Consider the following 18,377-nt stretch of genomic DNA (forward strand, 5'->3'; position numbering starts at 1 on the left):
TTTGTGGGCTGACCAACACGTCCATTTACCTTTCCTAGTGCCGTCCCTGCAATCACTGTAGTTCATGTTATCTTTGGCTTCACAGCAGCTTTTCCAGAGCCAGCAGGAGCCCAGTGGTGCAAGAGCCCACTCTGGCTTCTTGCTTAACCCTCGTGGCATTGTTCATTCAGATTTTAAATGTACCACCACGATAAGCTCTTTGCATCAAACACCCTATATTTCTTTGTGTTTGAAATGCCAAGCATGCCTTCCGTGTGATGTTAATGATTATGGATGTGTATCAGAAAACACCTCCTCCTCATCTTTTTGCAGTGTACTCTGTTGCAGACAGTTGACCCATGGTGTTCATGCAGTCCTTCTGCTTACCAGGGAAGGCTGGGCAGTTAGAAATAGTATTCCTCATATAGGAGGTACGATGAAACTCTGTTGGATAGCAGACCTATCTTAAGAGTTCTGATGAACAGGAACAATGGGATGTCAAGATAAGTGTGTGGTGGCATCTGCTACAGTAAATGTGTGTTTGTGGAAATGCTTATCTGATTCCGAGTTAATTTAATCGAACCTGACAATAGGAGATAGTGGTGTGTGCCAGTATGTTAAATAACTATGGCTTGTATTTGCAATTGTAACTTGGAGAAGTGATTTGCCAGAACAAGCCTTAGTGAACTACAGACACAGTGTAGCAGAGCCAGTGAGCGTAGCTGAAGCCTACAGCAAGTTCTTCATTAAGGAAAACTAGCTTTTAACTACAGAACCTCTAAAGCCTGCCTTGCCTTCTAAGCCTTCACGTAAGTAGAAGCATCTCTTCAGCCTTCAGTCTTTTGCTTACTTAGTGAGTTGTAAACTGCTCCAGAATAAGAACTGGCACTAATGTCTGTAGTTTGGACAAGACATGAAATGTAAATTCTTTCTTAATACAGGAGTTATTAGATGTTAAACAGGCATGGGATTCAAGGGGCAGTGTACTTCTGTGTGCAAGTATCTGATTATTTGACTGCTAGTACAAAACTGTGCTTTCAGCTGTCATCCCAAATGTCCTCTTCCTTTGTGTGTAAATCTACGTGTTGCAAAACTCAAGGGAGAAATGCTGTTGCTGAGTACAAATATCTGGTGCTTCCATTTTGGCTCTTCAGTTCCAGTCACTGTGTTGAGGTGCAGCTCTCAAAGCTGCATGCCATGATGCTGGAGGGCTTGGGTGTTTTCTGGGGAAATAATGCTGTATAATAATAATATAATATTTAATATATTTAATATAATACAATAATACAGCAAAGAGGTGTAAAGCTGCTGGTGCCTTGCACGCAGACAGCATGTTCCAACAAGGCAGAATGCTGTTGTGGGGATTTAGTTGGCACTCTGCATGGGCTTGCTGAAGGACCAGATCTACCTGGTAGATTGAAATAACACTTATGATAAAGATGAAGCATGATAACCTCTCCAAAGGTAAGGGGAACTTGTCAAGTTGGTTCTGTTACTGCTTCAGAGTTTTCTTTCTGCCATGTTTTCTGATGTCTGAGTTATCAGTCTCTGGGAAAACTGAGGCTTATTATGTGTCAGGAGCTGCATCTGATCTGCAGATGATGAGTTATCTTCCCAGAGTTTTGTAGGTGCTCATAGATGTAGCTCTTAGAAGCACGGAGGAGTTTCTGCATCCCACCAGGTAACAGGTTTTCGCAGGCTGTGTTAATTACTTTTTCAGCCAAGGTTAACTTAAAAAAAACAAACCCATCTTACTACACTGAACTGGTTGAGCCAAGATCATGGAAAAGGGGCTCAGTGCTTGTTGCCTCCATGGTTTCCTTGGGCAGAAAGCAGTGCCCAGAGCCCCTGTGGAGCTGGAGAATGGTGGGAGTCATGTGGAGGTCTGAGGAGGCCTCTGTTGACAGCTTTGATAGACGTTAAATGTTAAAATGTGAAAACTTAGATCTGCTTAAAGTAATCTTTAGGCATTATGTATATGCACAAATATTTCAGTTCTTCAGCTAGTTTGGCAGCATTATTCTCCGAGACGCTGAACCTGTATAGTGAATGAATTCAAAGTGACAAGCTAGAGACATTCCTGCCATTCAGGAGAGGCTTAAGGAATTTCTTATTGGCTAAATTACAAATATGTAGCATTTTGCCCAGCACTGCATGGCAGTTTCAACCTGCCTGACCGTGACAAGATTAGCACTTTTCCTCCCCCTCCCTGGCAGTAATATTAAGGAAAAAAAAAAATAGATTAAGAAGTACCAGGCAGAGATGCAAAAGCTTGAAAGAGCAGAAACCAGCCTTACCTTGAATGATTCTGTCTGTCATTGGATTGGTTCCTTAATTAGCCCCGTGTCCTTTAACCTCTTGAGAAATAAGTAAGGGATAAATTTGGGGATAAAGACAAAGACGTCCAGAGATTTACCACACACCGCTAGGTAATTCATCAAGGAATGTTGGTAATTAGCCCTGCCTCTTTCCTTTCTGGCTCATTTAATAAAACTAGTTGATTTAAAATAATGCTTGCTGGTTCATTATCAACTACTTTAAGAGCCGAGTTATGAACTTGAAACAAAACCCAGCATTGTGTTGTCTATAAAGGACCTGGCAAGTGTGTTTTGCTTTTTAAAAACAATATAATTCCATTCCTCCTCCCACCCCCCTTGACCCCCACACAGATTATTAAATATTACTTTGCGTTTGGATTGCCATTTGGCTTTTAAGGGAGTATTTGTTTCTAACGTCTACTACTGAGAGACAGAGAGGAGAAAAACATTCCAAGATCTTGAAGAGGAACATGTCAGTTTGTGTTAAGAAAGCATGGCCTGATGGAATTCAGCTGAAGACTGACTTTACAATAGTAGTAGGCCAGCTGAGGAAATGTGAAGTTGCTTTAACCCTTTTCACCCCTGAGATAGGTGCCAGGTTCACAACGATTTCTTAAACCAAAAGAATCAGTTTTAGTCATGTGCCTCTATGCTGCTTGTAGTGGGAATTGTCCCCAAGCTGAGAACAGAAGACATCTGGTTTATCTTTTCTTACAAAAATGTTTGTGTCACATTCTTCAGTTAAAAATATTGTAGGAAGCTTCTTTCTTTATAGGTAGTGAAGGCATTACTCAGAAAGTAAGTGAGAGGGTCAAACTAGAACTAGATCAGCAGATGGCTGTCTTTTCAGTTTTCTGGGAGCAGAGTTCTGTTCAGCAGCATCCACTTTGGATTTCTTACATCATCAGTTGCTAGCCAGTGGATCTGGTTAGGTCTGACTGTCTGATTTTGAACTAAACCATTGTTGCTGCAAGTTTTCCTTTAATGATTAATGTCAGGCTAGGATTGCAACACTTCTGAAACTGTTGTGTGCTAAAGAAAAAGTAAACAGTGCTGGCATCCTGCTTAGATGTTGAACCTTCGGGTTGGCAGATCTTGAATCCTCTAGAAGACCTTTGAACCTTTTATAATAGTACCTCTGGGGGCAGAATTGGATATAGTGTTTTAGTGCAAATAAAGTAAAAAGTCTTCCTGGCTCATCTTCTCTGCATCCCCTGGGCTGGTGCTTGTTCTTGGGGAACTTGAGTCCCATGAATTTTCGTTGTGACCCAAGAGAACATGCTGCTTGGCAGATTGCTAAATTAAATAGTACGGTGGCCTTTGCAGAATCATTACACTACCATTTCTTGGTTCTCTGCAATTCTTTTGTTACCAGCTACAAGATTATCAGTGTGGGGAGAGTTGGCTTGTTGGGATTACAGCTCAGCCCTGCAGGTTGTCACCAGAAACACTTCCACTGAGTGCTGGTTCCACACTAACCTACTTTTTATCTTGAGACTTGAGACTTCAAGCTTGTAGTGGTGTGGAGCACAAAATAGAGTATCTTAGATTTTATTTCATTTTACTTTTTTATTTAATACCAATGTTTAGAAATGTATAAGCCAAATTAATAATTCAGGTGTCCCACATCATACCCATATCCTTTCAGTGTACTGGAACAATATTTTTATTGTGGACCTCTGTTATTTAATGTCCTTGCCTAATTATCAGTAGGCTGTGATGTTTCAGTTCTTTGAAAGCTCTACGATAATTTTTCCAATTTAAGCAATTTTTTCTTTTGATCTTGACCCCAAGCAGCATGCGTTTCAGCATCGATATTACGATAATTAAATTAGTGCATGAAAAGCTTTAAGCACTGCAGAACACTTTCAGGTATCATTCGTTGCACTGCACTTTCATTATCTCTCAGCAGATGGCATTGCAGTTTCCAAGAGTGTCTATTGGGAAAGCTTTCAGACGCTTGTAGAGTTCCTTTCTAGTCTATTCCCTTCTCTGATGAGGGCTAATAGTCAAGTGACAGCAACTGGCTTTCATACCTTATTCTGGTCATTATGTTTGTATTACTGTATTTTGTTTCCACCAACTAATGTCTCAGAGATGCCTTTAAGCTGTTAACTGATTGAATGTGGAAAGTCTGTGAAAGTCTGCTAGTGGCATCCCACTGAAGCAGAAAACCTGTTCAGCAAGTACAACTTGAATGCTTTAGGGGGGAGGGGAGGGAAGGGAAAATGGTAAAACAGGAGTGCATTTTCCACTGAATGTTTCCTGTCCTTAAAGCTGTGTATGACACAGTTGTACTGCACTGAATTATTTTCCTCTTTCCTGCTTTGTGCTGCAAATGCTGGTTTTTGGGTTTTTGTTTTTGGGTTTTTTTTTGTTTGTTTGTTTTTACACAATATTAGTCTTAAGTTTCTTTAACTAGTTTAGGGCTTAAATATTGAATTGTGTATACTTAATGATGTTGTGCTCGTTTCTGGTCTGGCTTCCATTGTTCCTAATCATTTTATTGCTTAGATTCTGTCATTAAAGGAAAACCTCTTTTTCTACCTGGTAACTTCTTGTTGGTGTCAGATTTCTTTGTTTCTGATTTTTCCTTAGTGCTGGAAGCATGCTTTTCATTTCTAGTTGTTTAGGTCTGAGGACCAAGGCTGGGTAAAGCAAGCATATTGTGACAGCCTGTACCTGTGCATTGCTGTTTGTTTTCCATTCTTTCTATGCCATCCCTTTTGTAAGGTGAATGGAAAATCATTTAAAAGAATATATAATAACATTCTGGAAAAAAAAAAAGTATAAATATTTCTGTATTCAACAATTGCGGTGGCTTGCACAACCCAGAAGCCATTAGATGTTTCCAGACACCATGTTTACTGAAAGTTCTGGCTTCTGACAACAGAATTCTTGTTCTTGACTTGATATGATGCCAATTCCGATCTAAAATGAACACATTGACATCAGCAGGAATGTGTCTTATGTATGTAAAAGCCTACTATGTTTCAAAGATCAGTTTTTCAGTCTTGGCTCAGTGTAAGACTTCTATCTATCCATCTGTGCTCTTCTTTTGAACAATGACACAGGCATATCTGCTCATCAAATGGCACAGGGGTGTGACAGACTGCTGAATAGTGGTGGCTTGGAAGGGAGCTGCATGGTCAATGCTGGACCAGGCTTTGGGATCTCAGAAGCTGCTTAGCATCTTCAAAAGACTCAAATTCCTTGCTGTAATCTCTAGAAAATCCTCACATCAAGTTTCAGGGTATTTTTCCTTGTCTAATGCTTTTTTTTGTCTTCCTACTTACAGCGAAAGGCCTTCCACTAAATTATTATATTAAACTACACTTCAAATCAGAAATGAACTGTGAATTTGGAAGGAGGCTTGTACCTCAAGATGGGTGAATCAAAGCTTTTATTTCAGATTTTCTTCCAAAAAATCACTTGGAAATTCCTCATTGAAACAACCAAAACATTATGGACTTTGTAGTTGATTGGGAAGCAAGTTTCCTTTTCTTTTCAGATAAAGAGAGAAACAGGCAACTAGTGGAAATCCTCTTTTTCAAAACTGGTGGGGCAAAGCTTCTCTGATTGCTGCGACAACCTTGTGTGAACTGGGGCTGCTTTGTTGAAGCTGCATAGTGGTCTGCTATCATTACACAAAGTTGGTTCTTCTCTCGTTAAACAGAAATTCTTAGCAGTGAGGCTTTGATTAAAAAAAAAACCAATCATCTTTATTATCGTAACTTGTTAATTGAAAGGTCTTCATTTCGTCTAATGCTGTTTCATTGTTTAAGTGACTATTGCATGGAGAATAAGGCTGCTTTGAATCCGTTTGATATCCATATAGACATGACACAAATCTTTACAAAATGCACTTTAAAAAGACCTTAGAAACACTTGTAGCTTTGTTTTAAAATGACCCTGGTGAAATGTAATGTCTTTTCCCCAACCTCCTAAATTCTGTTTTCCTAATATAGTACTTTCAGGAAAAAAAAATATTTCTGGCTTAAGTTTGAAGTAATATTAAAGTCCTGCAAGTTTAGCTGGCAGAACTCTGCCTATTCTCCCACTGAAACAGCAGTCTTCTCAAATACCACGATAGGCTGGGTCTCAAAGAAACAGTTTGTTCAGAGAAGGAGTAAAATGACCTTGAATGAGTCAGCAGTTATATGCAGCAATTGTAAGCTTTCTAAAAGGAAATGAATCTTGGCCCACAAGCACCATTCGTTGTGGAGCAGTTAATGGGCTCCTTTCACATGAAAGTTCATGTATTCCTTAAGGGTTCAGCCCTGTATGGTTTGTTGTGTAAAAGGAAAAATAGTATTTAATCACGCAACTGTGGCTTTTCAAAAGAGTTTATGCTTTTCTGATGTACGTTGGCTTTTGGAGGATAGAAGAGTGGTGCCATCTGCTCTGGAGTGCTTCGTGCTAAACAAGTGATCGCTCTGTGCTAAGCCCTGTTTCCTATGGGATTGCTGCTCAGAATTGCTTTCTGCTTTTCCCAAGGGTGTTTGATGTAAGCAGTGAGGGAAATGCTTCCAGCCAAGGCTTCTGCCTGAGCCCAGACTGCTCACAGGACTTGCCCTTAGAAAGCCTTTCTCCCTGAGCTTCTGCCTTCTCCAGGAATTGCTATTAATTCCTCTTATCTGCATTGACCAAAGCTGGTGGGACAAGTTTAGCAGATTGTCATGACTGAACCCATCCTGATGGCTCAGTGTGATTCAAGCAGAACATCTAGAATCTCTGCTTTGGATGAAGTGTGTGCCAGGGAGTAGGGGCAGATAACTGTTAGAGAGCCACAGCTAATCTAGCAGTTGGGTTTACCTTCTGTAGTAGCAGTAATTCCAGGCAACGTGTCTCAGCTAACTATTGCTTCCAGCTGCCCGTAAGCAATAGGCACCAGCTGGGGTAAAGCAGAAGCAGAAATGGCAGCCCTTGGTGTGAGCAGCAACCTGCTTTTGCAGTAATATCCCCATTGTCCCTGCTTATTAGAAGTTTCTTTATTTTTATTGATGAATACTAATTATGTTTGTGTCAGAGGAAACTAAGCAAGGAGCCCTTCTGCTCTCCAGCCAGGACTAGGAGAGAGCCTGTCTGGAGCTGGTCTGATGTCCGTGTCTTTGCAATGCACGTGGTATCCTCAGTCATTCCCCTGTGAGGCTCTGTCTTGCACCATTTTGCACATGTGCATCAAGCTGTGGGCCCTGGTTATCAGCTGTGAGTAGATCTGCTGGTGTCCAACCCCATTGTTAGCTGTTGTGGATGTACTGGCATCTGCTCTGAGTGCCTTTTAGTTTTCCTGTGTTCAAACTTTCATTTGAAAGAAACACAATTGAGTGTGAGCTTGTTTGTGTTTTAAGTGTTAAGAGCCCTAAAAACTCTTCTATTTTCTAAAGTAGTGATGAACTAAAATGGGTTTATATTTGAGATATAAAAAGAGGTAAGGAAATAGGGGAGAGAGAGACAGCATCTCGTTAATCCACATCTAATCTCTAGTTACATTCATCTAACTGTCCTGTGCCTGCTTGCCTTCAGTTGGGCTGTTTCCATTCTGTCTCATGAGTAGCTAAAACTTCTTGTTATCTGTCAGTAGTGAAAGGTATTTTTTGAAGAATGTGCAGTGTTACCTGTGTTTTTCAGTGGCAAAACGTGATGTGGGTATTTTTGAAGTAAACATGGTTTGACTGGAAGATACTATCTCTATTTCCCCTTGAAAACATAATTTTGCTCTTCTAATAGCATTCCAAGGGTTAAATGAGTGTGGGTCAAGTGTGATTTAAAACAGAATTCTTTTGAGACCAAGCCTGGAGGCTCTGGATGTCTCTCTCAAGAGACATTTTGATCTTCTTACAAAACCAATACTTCTGAATTTCTTGGCAATCCTCATTTGCAGCTAACCTTTGGAGAACTGGGCTGAAGGCACACACGCGGCTTTGTATCTCATGAATGTGCCTCTCCTGGTGAGCTGTTGAGTTGTTTTTTGTTTTGTTTTGTTCTGGTTTTTTTTTTTGAAGTTCAGATTGAAAAGAGCTTTCTGTAAACTGCTTGGGAAGATGGAATTTGTGGTGCTGTGTTATAAAATCAGATTCATGTCCTGTAAAGAGTCCTAACCCAGGCAATGGTAGGACTCTTCAGTAGGGCACCAAGAGCTTGCAGACCCTTGTGTGGCTGAAAAGGCTGCTGCTCCTGTAGGGCATGCGTATGTGCTGGAAATGCAGAAGATTTGGACGTATTTTTAATGTATCTTTCTTTTCACAGTCTTTAAGTATTCCTATAGGGAATGTACTTGTGTACCATCTGTTGAAGGAATGCTTCCAACTGCAGTTTCTTGTTACGGTTGGCTAAACAAGGCTAACGACAGCTAGCTGAATTTTTGTCAAAAGGTTTCACCTGTTCAGCTGATTGTGCTGCAAGTTCTTCCTTTGGCCTGAGCAAAGGTCAGTTCTGTGGACAAGAGCTTCTCATTTCACAGTGTCACTAATTATTTATCTTCCATTTGTGAAATAACACGAGGAGAAGAGTTTTCAACAGCTCATCTCTGCAAGACATGGAAAGGCAGGTGTGGGGAAGGTTACAAAAGTGGCTGAGTGGCTGGATGTTGTTTTTGTCACTATAAAATAGATCATGATGCTATATCTCTTACGTACGTTGGGCCTGAGATACTTAAATGACTGAAGTGTTGCTGTCCTTTATTGAATGAGCCTCTGCTAGCTTTTTTTTCCCTGGGAGCCAGGAGATAACTACCATCTGGCTGTTATGGGAATAAGTTCAGGCAGTGCAAAGGTGAGATCATGCAACATTATGGCTATTTGCCATAAATTTTTATGATACAGAAATATTATGGTAGTATTCCTTCAGCTAGGAATGAACAACCCCCACATTTCACTGTGGTTTAAAATTAGAGTGCAGTAAACATACTTTATTTCTTGCTTTTGTTACCTTTAATCTCTTGTGCCTACTGTGATGTCGGCTCTAACACCTTTTCTGTGAGTGAGATGTCAGGAAATAGAATGTGTAATATTGCTTAATGGAAGTGCAGGGCACACAAGCAGTTGGCTCCCTTGGAAAAGTAATGCTGATAATGCAGGTTTTCAGTTTTGATGCTCTATGGCATCAGCTCGGCTGGCTGGGTTAATTCTCCTCTATTGCCGTGCCTTGCCTCTGTAAGGCCTGCACGTACCTTTGTGGCTTGCCAAAGTAGCAGAAAAATCTCAATTCTGGTATTTAGCAGAGTGCTTCAGATCGTAGCCAGCTGAGTTTGCATGAAGGTGACTTGGATTGTCTTACATTACTAAGCGCGATGATTGAACGCTCTGAGCTACTGAAACTGTTTTATTGCAACCCAGTAGGTTTTAATACAGCCATAAATAACATCACACCTCGTTGAACAGAGGGATGAAAATCAAGCAGTTCAGCGGTAAGACAGCTTGCGTTTCCTTCACTTGCATAAAGTCAGTGGTATTTTTTTTTAATAAAGAATTTTAGTCTATTTTCAGTGATGATACTAGTAGTGTGAATAAAATGGCTGCATTTAGGCTGCTTATCCTTTGGCTTCTTCAAGCCTTCCATACTTGGGCTGACATAAGACTTCGTAGGCTGTAGACGAAGTTTTATAGAGCCCAGAAAGTCTTTCTAATTCTTTATTCACTATGAAATGTAGAATCTCAGGGCAGTTTATCAAATCAAACCATTTTGAATTAACAACATCTTCATTATCTTGCTAAGTTTTTCTCATGGCACTGCAGATCTGTCACAAAGCAGATAGCCTCAAAACAAGTGTTAAAACAAGTGTTCTTTGTGCTGTAGCAGCATGGTGCTAAGCAATTTGTTAAAAGAAGTGCTCCTTTCAGAATTATGTTGACTTTTATTTTTGAACGTTCCTTTACAAGTTTCACAAGCAATGTTTTTCAGTTAGTGGTATAGACCTGACACCATATGCACTGTGCAACGTTTGTTACCTTCAGTGTTTTGTTTTCAAATGTTGATTGTGATTGGTGACATGTTCTTGATGTGTGCTTTGTAAGTGACCTTGAACGCGTGCTGCCAGACTCTGAAATTGTGTCAGCAATGAGTGTAGCTTCACGTAGATCATTTTTAGATATGTGCAACAAGTGGAGATCTCCTGATGTGCAGTGTGTCTCCAGAGCAGGTTTTTCCTCTTGAATCTAATAAACCAAGACTTGTAATTGAGCTTACAGATAACTTCCAACTTCCTCTTTTTTTTTTTAATAGAAGTATTTTTTTCTTTGTGGCTTTTGGCTGTTAAGTAAGTTTTGATCTAGTGCCTTCTTTACATCTCTCTCCCTATCTTGCATTCCTTTGCTAAATGTTGAAATTTTGCAAGTAAATACTTCAGTAGCCGTGGGCAGTATTCTGAACAACACTTCATTCTTATAAACTAGATTTGTGGATTTGTAAGACCTTTAAATCAAGAACACTCCTTCTTTATCCTCAAAGAGCTGAAGATAATGTTCTTCAAACTGGAAACTTATCTTGGCTCAAAAGTGCATCTCATAGGCTATTAATTGGAGCAGCTTTTCACAAACCTTACAGTGAACTCATAAGACCTGTGTTCATACGCTCATGAAAGCAATGTCTGTTTTGTATTTTTTTTTGCTATCATATTCTGTTTGAGGAAAATTACCTGTTTTAGCTTCAGTTTCACCTGTGGAAAAGTCAGTGTTGCAGGATACACATCAAGTCACATCCGTGCAGGGACTACGTAGATTTACTGGATTAAAAGTTGTCATGTTTACATGGTCAACCTTAGCAGAGCAGGGGCTGTAGGGCTGTGCTCCTTCTCACCTAGGCAAAATGTCTCCTCAGAGCATTCTGAGATTTGAGACTGATGTTCTTCCTTTTGTGTACCATAAATGCATGCTGTCTCATCTGTGGGTTTTAGAATTCCGTCCAAGATCTCTAAATTACTTGTACATACAAATGTTGATAGCTTTAAGTTATATTCGTATTTGTCAAGACCATGCTAAGGAAAAGGGTCACGATTCTGCATTTCTTCCCTGCCCTGAGAAGTGTGGCAGAATTAAGCAATTTAAAGACTCACAGTGGACCAGAGACTTGTGAGCATGCTGTTGGGTGTGCAGGTCTAGTAGGGGTTACTGGGGGTGGGCTCAGCAACTCCAGTGCCATGTAACCTGATAGTCTTGCTCAGGTTCTAAATATGTTGACTGCAGGTCAAGGCTGGCACTAACTAGCACTGAGCTTGTCTAACCTTATCTTCCTCCTAAGGTTGCCAAACGTTTTAACCTCTCCGAACTGACTCTTTCAAGTCAATAGCAAACTGAGTTAGTGGTCTGGATAAACCTTATGTTGGTCCTGTTGTTTGAAGAGTGGATGATATTGCTTTGACTATGAAAGAGTTTCTCTGATAAGCTAGGAGCAGAGGTGGTTTCAGACCACCTGTACTGGCTTTGGGGCAACTGAAATGTCTACTCCTATGGTTCTGTTTCCCATGAGCTAATGTCCTCCAGGTCATGCAAGAGAGCTTGTGGAGAAGCTTTGTGCCTATCCCTTTGTGTAGGGAAGTCTTTCACAGCCTAATGTGAGTAGTGAACCATCTCAAAGCCTCTAGTGCAGGTGAGAAGGAGGAGGGCAGAAATGGATGTAGATTTGAACTGCTTGAATCGTGTTATTTTTTTATTTTTTTTTACCTTGGCAGTAATTTAAGCTTTCCTTTCAGATGCAGTCTTGTGGTTGATGCTGTTTTCTGTTAAGTCATGAGGTACTTACACTCCAAAGCACCGGGTGCATGTGGAACCTATTGATGTCTGGTGTTTGATGGAGTCAATTCTTTGTCTGTCCGGAAGTGTAAAATAGATTTCGATTCCCTATCAGTAAAGTATATAAAATAAAAATGTATGGCATTTGCATCAGGAAGTAAGCAGCAGAAGTATTTATTTCCTACCAGAGAACGTTTGTTGCTGTTCAAAGGATGAGTATCTGTCTGAAGACTATACTTGTGAGCTAGCTTGTGCAGCTAGCGTGTCACTAACCTGAAGATTACATCAATTCCCATTGTCTTAGGCAGATTGGTTAACCTCTCTTTAATTTCTGTAGATAATGTTGTCATGTGCTTCTGTATCTGAAGCACAGTTTTTAAATACTAATCCACAAAAACTTTGTTCTTTTCGTCTGCTTCCATGTCTTTCCCTTGGAGGAAAATGTCGCATTACACAGAGGAATTTTTGGTGTTGGGCAAAACAACTCCCAGTTCATTCTGGACAATGTGCCTTTTCATTTTTCTGTGCGTTAGAAGATGTCTATTGGATGCACTTAAATTGCAATCATACTGCTGGATCTTAGTTTTTTTGTACCTGTGTTGGGTTTTCATGTTCAGAGGTTATTATTATTTTTTTTGGATGATTTAAGTAGTTAGAGGGTTTTATTAAGCATTAATTGATGTTGCATTGACTATGTCCTAAGGTAAAATACTCTTTTTGCTTGTCATTCCCCAGTTAATAAAAGTAACCAGTCAGATTTCTTTTCTTCTTGGGCTTTCTGGTCTGTGTTCTTCTAGTCACTGTACTTGGGTTATAGACTGAAAGAAAGGGAGCAAATGTTCTCTAAAAAGCTGGAGGGAAGGGTAGAACAGTGGCCAGAGAAGTTATTAAATGGATTTATCTCTTTCTGAATTCTCATTGTCCCTATGGGGAATAATGTGTACTGCAGTGCAATCAGCTGTGTTTTGATTATATTTCTGTTTTGTCTTGGAGGAGTGGTGAGGTTTCAGAAAGCAAGAGGTCTGAACTTCTAACATGAAGCTTCTTTAGAATGCTGATGTCCTCAAGGGTAAAGAAGTGAAGTTGTTGCTTGATATTTGAATGCTGCATGTGGGAAGATGGTTACCTAAGTTTAAGACTAATATGCCAGCTGCTCAAAATCAAGTTAACCAGGTATACCTGCTTTGACAGTAAAATGTAATCATCTTAATGCAAGAGGCACCAATTGATTTTTCTTCTTTTGTTGTTCTTGGTCTTTTTCTCATGTGAAACAGTAGGCACCTGTTAGTACAGCTTTCTGGATTTGTTCATGGCACTAGAAGAGAGTTTTCTACTGTTGGTTTTTGTTATCTCCAACTGTGATGGGTCAAAGCGGCTTTAAAAAGTGACTTAGAAGGGCTGCCCCAGCATGTTGAGCTGGCTTTCTGGTGCAGTGGGCCTAGCTGAAGCCTGTAGCTCTTACAAAACATGCCACTGGATGTGGTTTTAGATCATTTTTCTTTGTGTACCATTAATTGTTAAACAACACAGAATTTTAACCTTTTTTAAAAATCCCATGACATTTAGCTGTCTAAGCAACAAAAAGTTCTATTGAAGGGAGAAAATTGGCCAAAAAGTATTTTATTTGTAATTTTTAACTGAAAGTCCTAAGGCAATTTACTTGAAACAAATGATCTTTTAATTAAAATAAATAAATAAAATAAAGTGGAGATGAGGGGAAAAATTCTTCCTCTCACTTGCTTATCTGTCTCCTCTAAATCTCCACTGTGTTCCTGTGCCCAAGCCTGTCTTTACGTAAATGAGGCATTAAGTGGTTTGGCTTTCCTTTCACAGAAAGGTTCAGTGGTGTTTTTGATGAGGAATCTTCTAATGTGTTTGATTCAGGCAACTCAGATGTGCTCCATCCCTGCTTGTGGGGTACCAGGGAGATGTAGGGCAGCCCGGGGCTGTTGGCATCCTGGCACATTACTGGGAGTCTCTTGCTGAAGTGCCTCACCAGTTGAGGGCTGGGCATCTGCAGCTTTGCTGCTTAATTTTTGCTTTGGGTTTTAACCCAACTTAGCTTTTGGCTGAAGTGGTGTTGGGTGTTGAGGAGAAAAGGGACTGTGCCAATGCTGTCAGATGGGCAGGGCCCATTGTCGAAAAAACGCATTCTAAGATGAGAGTTAAAGAAATTAATTCATTTACTGGAACTTAATTTTTCATCTTCTTAGTGGATAAAGTGAAAAATAGATTTATCTGGGTAGCATAACTCTTACTGCTGGTGATGGGAAAATTGATTTTGTAGCTGGGGACCAACAAAGCGAGTGCTGTACTTATCACAGCAGACTTGTGTGTTGTGTTGTGTTGAGATTTAGTGCAGTAAATCAGATTAAGCTCTCTAGAAACCCTGTCTTGAGTATGCTTCTCTGTGCAGCAGACTTTAAAAAATAAGTCAAGCAGAGCAACTTCAGACGTGTGTGCTTTAGCACAGCACTTCTGTTGGGTAGAAAGGATAAGGACTGCCTGGAAGGTGCTGGGACTGAACTCAGTGACCAACAGTGATCCTTATGGGTCCCTTCCAGCTCAGGGGTGTTGTATGATTGTGGACGGTAATGGGGCAGTGTGGACAAAGGTGTATCTGGGATGTGCTTCAGCATGTTGTCAGCTGTTCCTAAACTGGGAAACCTCTTCCAGCTATATGCTAAGATGGAATTAGCGTGAAGGACAAGGGAGGCTGAAGAAGTGGTTTGGTACCTTGAAATCCCCCCATTGAGCTGCAGGTCCGGGGTGAAGCTGGGTGATGGGTGGCCGTGGCTCCAGGCTGAGGACAGGGCTGTGTAGCCCCCACGGCTTTGCCCAGTGCACCCCGTGGCCGGTGGGTGTGTGGTTGGCTCGTGGGGTTTGTTCGGTTGTTTCCTACTCTGTACTTAAAAACTTTTAACCTTAGTGCTAAAGAAAAATACCATTGTCTATTAGTACGACTGGAACGAAAGATGAATTGCGAGTTAGCCTTGAGCGAACTGTCAATCTGACTTTGATAGCCCATCACTTAAAAGGTCCTTTTATGTTTATGAAAAAGCATGACGTCAAAGCCAGGGGAAAAAATACCAATACTTAGGGCTAAACTTGCACGACTCCAAGAAGAGCCCTTGTGAACTGTTTGTTTCTCTACATGCGTAGCTAATTAGCGTAGGTTACTATAAGTCTGGGCAGTGGCATTCAAGTGCTTCTGGTTTGGGGCAGCTTTTTCATGGTGCTTCCATGCATGAGTCTCTGACTGGAGTAGCATAAAGGAAAGGATACTGCAGTTGCTTCTCTCACAACTGTATAAGTATTATGCTGGAAATGCTTGAGTATAATCATTATCAGGTGAGTTGTTATTTGCAGACTTACTTTAAAACCTGTTGCTAAGACGGCTTAAATATGCAAGAAATCTTTTTCCTCTGGTGTCTAGTATGCTTTATTTAATTTCTTCCACAGAAATGAACGGGGGACGTATGTGATCACTTGTAATAGCAATAAAAGTCACTCTAATAGAACTCTTCCAAACAAAAATCTTTGTGGAGTAGCGTTATGTTTCACTTTTTCTACCTTTTGATAATGACGTTAATGATAAAAGAAATGTGATAGTGTTTCCAAGATATGGTGAAAATTTTGCATGAAAAATAAGATGTTTCTTCTCTTGCTTACTTAAGGTGAATGAGAATAGCTGTGTGATATATTTTTTTCATATTTTGTATTTGTAAATATATCTAAGTAGTAGAAAGCTTATATTGAATACAAAAATAGCTGTTGCTGAAGGACGGGGCTTGATTTGGCCTGAGACACTTCTTGTCTTGCATTGTATTTGCATTATGTGTTGTTAAACAGGCTGTCTTATTTGTGTAGGATTTAGGCCGTATATCTGAGATATGAACGATCTCGGGGCAAAAAGGTGGCATATTCTCCCCTTTTTTCCCCAAATAATGCATTTGAGAATTAAAAAAATGAACTGTAAATTAAATAATGTAATTTCTTCTTTTGTTCAAATCTGGTAAGAGAGAGCAGTTGATGCAATTTGGTTTTAGTTGGTGGCTTTCGATGAGTAAGACAGGTTCTGCTGTGCTACTTCTCTATACTTGTGTAAAAACTAAGTGTTACGTATATGAAGGTATAAACAGAGAAGTGCCGCTCTGGAGTATCTGTATACATCAGAGCCCAAACATGGATTTTAAGTGATAAATCTTGTTATGTAGAAGAGTAGTCGGAGCTCGTTGGCTTACCGTTAAGTCAGTTATTGAAACATAATCTCATAAACTCATTCCTTGCCGCTCAGTGTGAATTAGTGAAGTGCTTTTTGAAACGGCACCGGTTTGTACTTTGAGTCAAAGTGTTCTGGGCTGGTGTGTGTCACAAACATAGAGCCCAGCTTGGTCCCACATGTAATTACGCTGTAAAACAATAAAGCTCTCTCAACTCCTGTCATACAGGTGCAGACTCACCTTGAGAATCCAACCAAGTACCACATTCAGCAAGCCCAGCGGCAGCAGGTAAAGCAGTACCTCTCCACCACTCTAGCAAATAAACATGCCAACCAAGCCCTGAGCTTGCCATGTCCAAACCAGCCTGGTGATCACGTCATGCCGCCTGGAACTGGAAGCAGCGCGCCCAACAGTCCAATGGCTATGCTCACACTTAACTCCAACTGTGAAAAAGAGGTAATACGCTCTCGTTGTGTGCATTCTTCGCTGACACGGAATCTCATTCTGCCCTCTTTCTGTTTCGAACCGTATTTGTTCATCGTTATGTTTCGCTTATTTTCTGACCTGTTCCCTTTGAAAATGCAATTTCTGCTTTTCTGTCTCCCTGATTAATATATTGGTACATATTTGGGCAGAAAAACTGTCTGTAGCTTCCTCTTCTGTGAACTATTTTATCTAGTTTATGCTTATCACAACTTCAGTCTTTTTCTTCTTGCTTGCTTGATGCACGCAGTGAGTAATTGACCTTTGGAGAGTACAGAGCAGTTTTGTAAGCTGTAGCTTTCTGGAATAATGTTATTCATGGCTCATTCAGTATAGAAAGAGCAAAGAGCATAACAAATAAAAATCTGAATTTTTCAGTAGTTTTTTTGTGTGAAATTTTTAAGTTTCCAGAAATTTTTGCAGTAAAACCTGAGCAAGTCTCTTGCTTAGCAGGAATGCTAGGTGATCTCAGCTGTCATGCCCTGAGATGTTTCTGATTTGCTGTTTTGATGCTCAGTGCTGAAAATATAAGACTTCTCTAGCCTGTGCACAGAAATCATTCTCCATCCTAATCTTTGCTGGCAAAAAACTTTGCTGGATGTTATATGTGCTCAGGTGCAGAAGGAAGATAATGTGAAAGATAACAGCAATTAGAAGAATCATGTTAATAATTTTGCATCTTGACTGACAAGAGAGAATTGTAGAGCTGCCCTTGTCCCCACGCCTTTGTGCCGGAGTTTTAATACAGATGCAGTCTGTGCTAAAAGAAAACTTCATCCAACTTTGAAAAACAGTTATTACAAAATTGTTTTCACACATGCAAGTGAGTTACTTGTGCTCCATAGCTTCAAAAGAAGTTTCATCCTGTCATCTCAGTTGTTCCCAAATATATATATTTTTTTCCTCAAGTTATTTACAGCTTTGCTTTACTGTGTCATCAGGCCCATGTGTGCATGACACCATTTAAATTGTGCTTTTTGGGACTGAGGCTGTGCCATGAACTCAGATCCATGCTTTGCTTTTTTTGTTCTTTTTTTTTCCTTTTTATTTCTGCAGGGATTTTATAAATTTGAAGAGCAAAGCAGGGTCGAGAGTGAGTGCCCGGCTCTGAATACCCACTCACGAGCATCATGCATGCAGGTACTGGATGACACAGAACTTGGAGCACTGAACACTGATGAGAATATTTATTTGAAGTGATGATAAATACTAAACTTGCTCAGTAATGTTTTTAAGTAGTTGAGTGTGAAACAACAACAAAAAAAGCATTCTTAATTTCTGAATCTGCTGTGTCCCTGAGTATTATCATCAACAACCTGAAAAAGCTTAATGCTTTTCTAGAACTGTAGAGCTACAGCAGAATAATAGTGTTAAGTGTGCTTTAGGATCTTATTTCAGGAAGTCTTTCTAAATCAATTTTCCCAAAACTGTATTTTCCCAGAAGTGTATGTGTTACTATCTTGATAGTTTTGGAAGACCCCATTTCTATGCAATTTGTACTTGCATTTATGGGGGGAGAAGAGACAAACAGCTTTAATCCATCCAGGATAAGTTTTCCTTTTTTTTTTTTTTTTACTACTTATTTTTAATTATTATTTTGAGCGTAATGTTTTTTATTCTAGTTACAAGGCTTCAGATAGAGGCTG

The 18,377-nt window shown here is 40.0% G+C and overlaps 1 protein-coding gene across 4 annotated transcripts in view; it reads left to right on the plus strand.

The window, feature by feature from the left end:
• The window catches only part of MITF (melanocyte inducing transcription factor), an 82,996-nt gene that overhangs the window by 51,582 nt on the left and 13,037 nt on the right, over positions 1 to 18,377 (plus strand). For 2 of the 4 annotated variants that reach the window (XM_065749561.1, XM_065749562.1), the window contains exons 3-4: positions 16,477 to 16,704; positions 17,788 to 17,871. In XM_065749561.1, coding sequence (XP_065605633.1) covers positions 16,477 to 16,704; positions 17,788 to 17,871 — 312 coding nt within the window. The remainder of the gene's footprint in view (positions 1 to 16,476; positions 16,705 to 17,787; positions 17,872 to 18,377) is intronic. The other 2 variants (XM_065749563.1, XM_065749564.1) reach the window with 1 other exon arrangement.

The sequence above is a fragment of the Cyrtonyx montezumae genome, unplaced genomic scaffold, assembly GCF_038088225.1.
Source record: "Cyrtonyx montezumae isolate F1298 unplaced genomic scaffold, pur_monq_1.0 scaffold_6, whole genome shotgun sequence".
Lineage (NCBI taxonomy): Eukaryota > Metazoa > Chordata > Aves > Galliformes > Odontophoridae > Cyrtonyx > Cyrtonyx montezumae.